We start from the raw sequence: 10,532 nt of genomic DNA on the forward strand, positions 1-10,532 counted from the left end.
TCCCTAGTGATCTGTGGCGCAAGGACCTTTGTGGCCCTCACAGCCCCATGATGCAGTAGGAAGTTCCTAAACATGATCCCCGAACCAGGGCTGAGCCTAGACTTTCTGAGACTGCATTAAGGTCAAGTTACATAAATCTTACTAACAAAAACAAATAAACAACAAAAAAATAGTTTAAAAATTAGTATCACTTGTTCCAGATAACCTTCCTTTCTAATTTCTGGAGATATATAAACTCATTCTCATTACCTACAGAATAATCTATAGGAATTTGTTCTTCAAATTTCTCATTTGCTTTTTTGATGAACAGAAAGTACTAAATGAAAGTACACATGCTAAATAACAATTACTTTCATTTTCTAATTTAAATATAAATAATGAGCCAGGCGATGGTGGCGCACGCCTTTAATCCCAGCACTTGGGAGGCAGAGGCAGGTTGGATCTCTGTGAGTTCGAGACCAGCCTGGTCTACGGAGATAGTGCCAGGACAGGCTCCAAAGCCACAGAGAAACCCTGTCTCAAAAAACCAAAAAAAAAAAAAAAAAAAAAAAGAATAATGTATGAAACATTAATATGTTTATAACATGAAAACATGGCTCTCAGCTGGAAGGTGGTAGTGCGTGCTTTAGTCCCAGCACTCAGGAGGCAGAGGCAGACAGATCACTGTGAGTTCGCGGCCAGCCTAGTCTACACAGCCAGTAACAGGACAGCCAAGGCCACACAGAGAAACCCTGCCTCAAAAATATCTAACACAATAAACATAAGCAATTTATGTCAATAGGAAGATAAATGGAAATATTAACAATAAGTTGTATAAGATACCCAGAAATTTATTTGAAAGGATCTCTTAAAGTATTTGTTAAAAGAGATCTTAATATCTTAATAGTGAGAAATCAATACTAAACAGGATAGGAGCACCTCCTTGAAAGTGGAGCTGAACGAAGGGCAAACAGCCCAGTAACCCCTGGAAAGTTTGAAGGGCAACAGGACAAACCCCACTTACTACCTACAGGAAGAATCCAAGTCTTATAATCTACAACAATTAGCTTGGGTTTAGGATACAGTTTTACGATAGAAGGCTAGCCTAACATGTGGAAGGCCCTAGGCTCAATCCCAAATACTGCAAGAATTAACGGATTAATATAAATAAATTTCTTGGTCAGGCAGTCTCAAATAGCTAAGAAAGAAAATGTCGTTTTACCCAGAAGGTACGAAAACAGCTCTTGTGTGCAGCACCTATCACTAATTTGTTAAGTTCAGTTAAATCAGTCACACAAATCCCTAACTCTAAGTAGCATTCTTGCTTGGGGAGTCCCTAATGTCACAGGGTACTTACCATCTCTTTCAAGATCTCATACATCTGCTTCAGGAACTCCTGGAACCGGGACAGGTGAAGACAGGTGTCCTGCTGGGTTTCCTTGGAGGAGGCCTGCTCCCATACAGAGAACTTCTGCAGCCAAAACTGATAGTCTGGAGCAAGGTCTGCAGCATCTGGAGCCATCTCTAGGCGGAGAGCAGCGACACCCCTCACAGCAGCCTGCCAAGGAGCACAGGAAATGGTGAGGTCTTCCGAGAGGGAACAGACGGATCGCTTAGGACAGGCTCCTCTATCAGCACACTCACAACCCACCAAACGGCCTGCTCGGGATGCTGGAGTCCTCTCTGAATCATTTTAAATGTGTCAGCCAGCTGTAGCTCAGATTTTAATATCTGAACTTTTATCATGGGTAATGCCATTACTGAAAGTCATTACACTTCCACAGCAACACACTAATTGTGGACAAAAGGCACAGCTGAGGATACTTTACATCTCCTTAAGAATGAGCTATCTTTAACTGTCTTAAATGTGAAGTTCTTTTGTGTATTCTGGATGAGAAACCAGAAACATCCCTGGGTATCAACCAACAGTCTGTGCCTGAAAATGCTTCTGCTATCCTGATGCTTTTATGCTTGCTTGGCTTCTCATTTAGATGTAAAGAACACGATGCAGTACTAGCTAAGGAATTTTCTTCCCAGGTCCTCTTCACCTCTCAGGGAAAAGAAGGTAAAGTAATGCATTCCTCATGCGTCACTTTAAGCAATCTGCTTAATTAAATACTGCTCTAGGAAGGCTGGAGCTGCCCGGTGGGTAGTGTGAGCTGTGCAGGCTGAGGACAAGGCTCCTGGCCTGTGTCTGTATCTCCAGACAGATCCTTAGAACTCATTGGACACTTAATATACCCAGTGGGGGGCACCAGGTTCACTGAGAGACCCTAAATCAAAAAGTTAATGTGCAGAAGAATGGATAAAGAATATGTGGTATATTGTACAATGGAGTATTACACAGCAGGAAAAAATGACATCTTGAAATTTGCGGGCAAATAGATGGATCTAGAAAACATCATATTGAATGAGTTAACCCAGACCCAGAAAAACAAATATCATATATACTCACTCATAAGTGACTTTTAGACATAAAGTAAAGAAAAGCAGCCTACAGTTCACAAACCTAGAGAACCTAGACAACAAGAAGACCCCAAGAGAGACATACATGGATCTAATCTATATGGGAAGTAGAAAAAGACAAGATCTCTTGAGTAAATCGGGAATGTGGGAACCACGGGAGAGGGTAGAAGGGGAGGAGGAGGAAGAAGGGGAGCGGAGAAAATATACAGCTCAATAAAAACTTAAAGTAAAGAGAAAATGGTCATGAGGTTACATTCCTAAGAGACATCTGCTGTACTGTGTAGAGGAGAGGCCTGTGATCCAGTCTCACCATACTCTAAAACATGTACAAGAGCAAAAAGGAGAGTGAGGGAGAGACAAAATATCAGCAAGGGATGAATTTGGGCATATGGGATTTTATTTTGCCATTCTAGTAAAATTTCTAAAATTTAGAAAATCAAAATAAAATATCAAGAGGAAAAAAATTAATGTGCATATGTGCATGGCCACTCTCACTCTCCACAGGCACACAAAGGTGTGTGTGTACCCATACATATGTGCACATCCACATATATACCACATGCATGAAAATAAGTTAATATTTAAAGGTAAAAATAAATTTTTAAAAGCACTGCCTTACATGTAAAACCCATTCACAAGAAGCCATATTTTCATAAAACATAGCACATTATTTCCTAGTCAGTAGACTCATTAAAGGACAAAAAATAAATCTCCTAAGTCTGACTTCTTGCCCCTGAAGTAAATGTAAGAAAACAAAACAGGAGTCTACCGGCCTCCTCAAAGGAGAATCTAGGACAGTGGACAGCAGGGGCCCCTCTAGTCCAGTGCCAAGTGTTCCTGTGTTTCCCTGGGACAGGGCACATGCACTAGGCCAGGGACTGCACTCACAACAGTAAAAGGCTGTGGTCAAACCTCAGCACCAATGACTACTGTAAGATGCTGCTACTAGGTGCCATCCTTTAAAGGAAAACGGTCTTCCTCCTCCTCCTGAGCAGGACAGCAAAAGACACTGAATGTGACAAATCCCAGAGACCCCGATGGGGAGATGGCAGTTTCCATGTGGCATCTACAGTTTTGAGCAATCAACCAAAGAGGAAACCAACAGAAAGCTAACAGGAGACACATGCACACTAACCAAAGGACACTAAGAAGCCAAAGCGGGGAGTGGCCAAGCCCAGCCTTCAGATTATCCTAATGGCTGTTTCCAGTCTCTCAAGAAACAGGAGGCCAAGCTCTGCCCAACAGAGGAGAAAAAAAAAAGTCCAAGATCAGGCCACACAAATCCCACCAATCCCAGGTCATCCTGGGAAGCTCCACCCCACTCCCCAAGGAACCATACATAAAGGCTGCCTCCTGCTCAGTTCTTTGCTGTTTCACACCCCAGCAGAGGTTGCTGCCCTCTATGTCTTTCCAAAAGAATTTCATGTGAGGTTTGTTGTGCAGTGTGACTCTGTAGTATTTTTTGGTCCCTAACTGTCAGGACCCCTCAGAACTGCAGCTCTTGCATTTGGGAACCTTCCCTTCAGAGCTGCAGCTCTTGCATTGGGAACCTTCCCCTCACAGCTGCAGCTCTTGTGTCTCCTTTCACTGTTCTCACTGAAATCAGCTACAAAACCCTATCTGCGAAAACCAAACTCTGCAGGCACTGCACTCTCTGCAGGCACTGCACACTCAGGCCTCCCTTTCCTCTGCTCCCCAGTACAGCAGACACCACCAGGCCAGGTTGCACACAAGCTCTGGAATATAACTACCCCTCCAGGCTTCAGATCTTTTCCCCCCTGATGGCTTGACAGCTCTTCCACAGTGAAAGTGTTCTTAAGCATTTATTCATTCAGTTACAGACTCCATTAGTGGTAAATCAATTCTCTGCCTTCCCAGAATCAAACATGATTGATAAACACTCAACACATCATCAAATAAACAAGCAATAATTCTCTGGTAGTTTTCAAAATACAGTTTTAAGCTGCTTCTTCAAATAATTTAGTTTTCAAAATATAAGACAGGACCTCCAAAAAATGAAAATATCAAAGAATTTTTAGTTATCTTGGTGAAGTAAACATACACATGCACATGCTCACCATGCTCTGGGCCATGTATGAATTGCTTCATGCATGTGAACTAAGATTACATCATTACCCAAAGTTAGATAATGTAAAATCCCAGAGGAAGAGATTGCTAGGAAAGGATAGAGCCCAAACAGTGAGATCTCAACCCAGAAGCAGCTCCAAAGGCTGTACCATTGTGTATTAATCACAGTTCTCTGGAGGGACAGAACTCATAGCCAGAGAGAGACAGAGAGAGAGAGAGAGAAAGAGAGAGAGAAAGAGAGACAGACAGAGACAGACAGAGACAGAGACAGACAGAGAGACAGAGAGAGACAGACAGAGACAGAGAGAGAGAGAGAGAGAGAGAGAGAGACAGAGACAGAGAGACAGAGACAGAGAGAGAGACAGAGAAGGGGATTTATTAGAGTGGCTCACAGGCTGTGGTTCAGCTAGTCCAACAATGGTTGTCTACCAATGTAAGGTCTAAGAATCCAGCAGTTGTTCAGTCCATGAGGCTGGACGTCTCAGGTGGTCTTCAGTACACACCAGAATCCCAAAAGAGTGGGCTCTAGTGCCAGTGAAGGACAGGACTTGCCAGGCAGAGTGCAAGCTCCCTTCTTCCATGTCTTCTACATAGGCTGCCAGCAGAAGGCACAGTCCAGGTTAAACATGGTTCTTCCCACCTCAAAAAAGCATAGATCAAGGGCAGACCTTGCCATTTTAGATGATTTAATTAAGAAAAATCCCTCACAGGTGAATCTAGCAACCTGGGTTCTAGTTAATTCGAAATGTAGTTAAGTCGAAAACTAAGAACAGCCATCGCACCTCAGAAAAGCTAAAATTATCACTTTTGTGTGATAATTTTTTCATATGGCACTGGGAATAGTTTAGATATTTGAAAAGGTAAATCAGAGAAATTTTTACAGAAACAAGGAACAAAAACACTTTTATTTTCAAAAAATTAAAACGAACCTTTGTTTCAACATGAAAAGTTGAACAGGTCAGAGATGCCCCTCCAGAGAAATATTGACCTCACAGTACACAGTCAGCAGTACTGTCTGCTGTGCAATCCCCCACCTCTTCTCCATCCTATGGTGTATTAGGGCCTGCCATTAGTCAAGGACGGGACCATGATTCATGTTAGCCACATCAGACTCTGCTGGGAACCTCACCTTGAGTTAGGTGAATAGAAATGAAGAAAAAAAGAAGAAGAAAAAAAAAACGGAAAGCATTCTCTCTCTTTTCCTCTTTTTTTCCCCCTCTTTTCCTCAATTTTCTCCTTTCTTTTTGAGATAGACTTTCCCTCTGCAGCCCACGCTGGCCTCAGACTCAGGGCAAACCTCCTGTCTCAACCTCTCAAGTCCTGAGATTACAGGTGTGAGCCACTCTCTGGGGCCTTGAGTACCAACCAGCCTCAGTACCCCCACAGGGCTCAGAATTGGATGTCTATGGCAGGCAAGGATCTGAGGGTAAAACATTAACTCAAATATGTTACCTCTGCGTGTTCTTTGTCGTGCGAGGGGAGAAAGAGAAGTGAAAGGGGAAGATAAGGAGAAGAAAGAAGAAGGGGTGAGCTCCACGAGCTTTCTAGTTTTTACAGAAATAATTGGAAAATTCCACAGGCAAGGACATATGCATATCAAAACCAGAAAGAGGGCAGGTAGAACCCGACAAAACAGTACTCTGGAACAGATGGCACCACCCAGGGAAGTGCCAGCATTCTAGGGGAAGTGCCTGACGTCCCAAACCATTAGATAAACTTACTAAACATCCTCGAATCCTGGATTCACTGATTCTCTTTGTCTAATCTCTTTGGTAATAACCAGCTTTGAGGACACCCAGATTTGTTTGTTAGCAAAGGTGGCGCATGCTGCCTTCCTGCTCAGTGCCTGTCTTCTATAGAAATTTCTATGTGGTCTGTTGCAGGTAACTTTCTGGCTCTGTGCAAATTTGACTGCTAGAAAAAGAGTGAATGGCGTTGCTCCAAAAGCCTCTTGGTGTGGGGGAATGAACCAAGGTCACTCCAATGCCTGTGCAGAAGTCACACTGCTGAGGTGCTCTGGGAATGAATCCCATTTTGAAGGGAATAATCATGGCTTCACAAGGTTTTTACAGGTATGACGGTGACTTTCCCAAAAGACAGGTGTTCCTGCAGCTCTACAAAACAGGTTGTTCCATGTGGATGTGGACGGATACACTTCCCGTGGATCTTCCTATTGGTCTGTCAGCTGTGCAGTCACTGTAGAGTCATGTGGACTCCAACAGACCACCATGGCCAGTCAAGGCTCTTCTTGGAGCTACCCCACTTCACGACCCGAATGTGACAGAATCTCCTCTGCCATACATTTTACTGTAGTCTCTTCATGTTGGCAAGGTCGTGAGGAGAATTCTTACATAAGCGCCTTCATGAATAAAATGTCTTTTCTTTCTGGCTTCTTTTAGAAGTCTCTAATTGTGATTTTTTTTTTTCTTCTTTGTAGTTTGAAAAAGCAGTTAGATATAGTTAGGTATTTATCCTGCCAAAAGAGCCTCTGGGATCTGACATTAATTTGAGAAATTTGGTCATCACTGGGTAGATATTTCTTCTTTCTCTTGTATTCCAAGCACACAGCAATTAGGTCTGGTAGTCTGCTGTTTACTGTGCTGGTTCCTCACTCTCTTTACTTCGCTGATGGAGGAGAGTCATCTTTCTATCTATTGCTTCATTGGTTAAGTAATAAAGAAACTGCTTGGCCTCTGATAGGACAGAAAATTAAGTAGGCGGAGTAGACAGAACAGAATGCTGGAGAAAAAAGCTGAGTCGGACAGTCGCCATGATTCTCCCACCAGACACAGACGCAGGTTAAGATCTTCCCTGGTAAGATACCTCGTGGTGTTACAGGGATATTAGAAATGGGTTAGATCAATATGTAAGAGCTAGCCAATAAGAGGCTAGAGCTAATGGGCCAAGCAGTGTTTAAATGAATACAGTTTCCGTGTAATTATTTCTGATAAAGCTAGCTGTGCGGGCGGGTGCCAGGAACATAGCCCGCTGCTTCTATTACAACACTTGGCGGTGTGGGAGGTCAAGCCTACGCTGCTTCTGTGTAAAGCCGCGAGCCGCTCTTTTGAGGGCCTGAATGCTCTGTGCTCAGCTGTGCCCTATCTACTGGTGAGACCCACGTCTACCAGGTAGAAGAAAGGATGCAAGCGGTCCTTTTGTAAGGGAAGGTAAAAAGACAAGATAAAAATATTCACCCGCTATTGTGGTTAAATACCTGATAGAAAGAATTTAAAGAAAGGATTTATTTGGTTATGGTTCAGAGGGTACAGCCCCTCATGAAGAGGAAGACATGGCAGCTAGGGTGGTTATGGTGGCAGGGTCCCTGCAGCAAAGACTGCCAGCATATCTGTTATATCTCCTTGGATCAGGAATCAGTATTTAGGTTAAAAGCAGGGTGACCTATTACGAAGCCCCACTCCCAAAGCCCATTATCCATGGTCCAGGCTCAGTGTGCTAAAGGGTCTACAACCTACCAATGCAGTGACACAAATAGCAAGTGTTCCAAACACTGCACTGTCAAGCTGTGAGGAACACTTCACCATTCAAACCACAGCATTCTGTCCCTGCTCCCATAAAGCAAACTGTGTTCAGTCTACTCCAACATCTACATCTCACAGTTCAGTGCTGTTCAGAAGCCCAAAGTAAACTTAACCAAGTTACAAGCTCGTATTAAAAAACTGCAGAAAATAAGCTTCTTATTTCAAAGTGGAGAGAAGGGCAAAGCAAGAAAAGACTCAAATCAAGCACAGAGACCCACACTCTGTGGCTCCACGGCTGGCATACTGGAGGGTACAGCAACACCATATATTCTGGGTTAAGTAGCTCCACTGTCCATAGCACACACGGCTCACATATGCCCACAGTTTTCACCCACAGTACTGCGAGACACTTTGCTCTCAATTGAAACCTTCCCTCCAAGAGGGAAAAAATGGTTCATGAGACTGAGGTCACATGTCTAGGAGAGCTGAAACTTGCAAGACTCTGGCAGGCCTTTCCCCAGCTTTAAAGAAGCAGTACCCAGCTGCTGAGCAAGGAAACTGGCCAGCTAACTGTGACACAGACTCCCAGATCCTAGCAGTGACCCCGAGGTCTGCAGAGAAGATGACTGGGCAGCACAATGTCTTCACCTGGATTATGGTAACACTAACCACTGGGAAATACTTCCCCAATTCAGCACCTACCACCAGGAGCTGGCCCAACTGTGGACAAGCAGGACACAGAAGAGTTGATTGGCCTGCTCTGCCTAGACAAAGTAAGGTCAGTCTCTCCCATGTTCCGCCTCCACAGAAAAGCTTCTCACCTTCTGGACCTGGCAGCTGAAGACTGATGTCCTGGTACCTCTGGCCCCAATGCCACGGAGACCACAGGCACCTGGGATGGCCGTCTAGGTAATGGAATAGTCTCTCTCTTTGTAGCTGATACATAGGCCATTTGGATTATACTTCCTGCGATAATTCATCCTTCTCAATCTCTGATGGTATTGATGGCTAGGTTACTACAGCTTTGTCAGCTTGGAAGCAGTGGGCAACCAGATTATTCCCCAAGGCTCCAGCCACCTTGTTAGCTCATTTCATATGAACTTTAAAAAGTTGTAAAGGTATAAACAAGAGAACATTTCAGATTTCTTTCCTTTACAGCAGGATTTCCAAAGTTCAGAGTTTAACATTAATAAGGTTCTGATCAGCTGACAGAGCAATGACTACTGACTGCTTAGTCACAAGCTCAAGATTTTAAATTTCCTTTGGTTGCCTTCTGTAATGGTTGTTCTGTCTCTTTAAGAGACAAGCCACGCCCACTCCCTCCCCCATCTGCTGAGGCAGGCTGATCTCCAGCTTCAGGCCTGAGCTTGCTCTTTTCCATCTTCTTCTCAGAGAGGCAGCTTCGCTTCTGCCTCTCTCCCTACTTCTCCGCTTCCCCTTTCTCTGTCTCTCTCTCCTCTTCTTCTCTCTCTCTCTGTTCCCCTTCCCCCTCCATAACCCACTGAATAAATATTCAACCTCACTCTGCATGTCATGTCTATCTACGTCTCTGGCTCCTGCCCGCCAGCCATGTGTCTCCCTGCCTGGAACCAGCCACTGCTTGGGGACCTGCAGCTGTCTCTGCCTGGGCCTGGCTGCTCCCAGAGCCCTCTGCCTGCACCCACACGGCCCGCCACCACCATTTGAGACCTACAGTATTTCTGCTGCCTACTGCCGCCGGGGATCTTGCAGCATTTTTTAAAAAATTATAAAACCGCTGGGCGGTGGTGGCGCACGCCTTTAATCCCAGCACTCGGGAGGCAGGCGGATCTCTGTGAGTTCGAGACCAGCCTGGTCTACAGAGCTAGTTCCAGGACAGGCTCCAAAACCACAGAGAAACCCTGTCTCGAAAAAACAAAACAAAAAAAAAATTATAAAACCTTCTAAGTATAGACTTATAGGCGCTTTTCATTGGGCTAGTCATTTCTGTCCAATCTATATCTAGCTCTCTGGACTCTGCTGACACATTCAAGCATCAGCGGCTGACTATAACACACTCTAAAGGACTGCAATCCCTGAACTTGCTGAATGCTGATGTGAACCAATCCAGCCTATATGAATGCTCCCTGTTTCTTCAACTGAGTCAGCAAACCGGATGCTTCTGAAGAATGCCCTTTTCCTGAATTCTCTCCTTGCCTTCCTAGGCCCTGACTACAACATCCTAGTTTCAGCAAGAAGTAGTTACAAAAGAGAGTATGTTGCCCCTTGTCCCCCAACTCTAACGTTAGAACAAAAGGAAACTCCCTGGCATAGGGATCTACTATAGTGCCTACTGGCATATCAGGAAAGGTGCTTGATAAAACCAGTCAACCAATCTATCAACAGGAAGATTGGGGGCTGGAGAGATGGCTCAGTGGTTAAGAGCGCCGCCTGCTCTTCCAAAGGTCCTGAGTTCAATTCCCAGCAACCACATGGTGGCTCACAACCATCTGTAATGAGATCTGGTGCCCTCTTCTGGCCTGCAGACAGAGTACTGAGAAT

The 10,532-nt window shown here is 44.4% G+C and overlaps 1 protein-coding gene across 3 annotated transcripts in view; it reads right to left on the reverse strand.

The window, feature by feature from the left end:
- Positions 1-10,532, reverse strand: part of Fancc (FA complementation group C) — a 95,504-nt gene that overhangs the window by 75,472 nt on the left and 9,500 nt on the right. For 2 of the 3 annotated variants that reach the window (XM_050143433.1, XM_050143432.1), the window contains exon 2: positions 1,337-1,537. In XM_050143433.1, the coding sequence (XP_049999390.1) occupies positions 1,337-1,501 (165 nt within the window). In that variant the 5' untranslated portion in view covers positions 1,502-1,537. Of the gene's footprint in view, positions 1-1,336; positions 1,538-10,532 lie in introns of those variants that run through there. The other variant, XM_050143434.1, reaches the window with a different exon arrangement.

The sequence above is a fragment of the Alexandromys fortis genome, unplaced genomic scaffold (genome assembly GCF_014885135.2).
Source record: "Alexandromys fortis isolate MF-2015 unplaced genomic scaffold, M_Fortis_MF-2015_v1.1 scaffold_1, whole genome shotgun sequence".
NCBI lineage: Eukaryota > Metazoa > Chordata > Mammalia > Rodentia > Cricetidae > Alexandromys > Alexandromys fortis.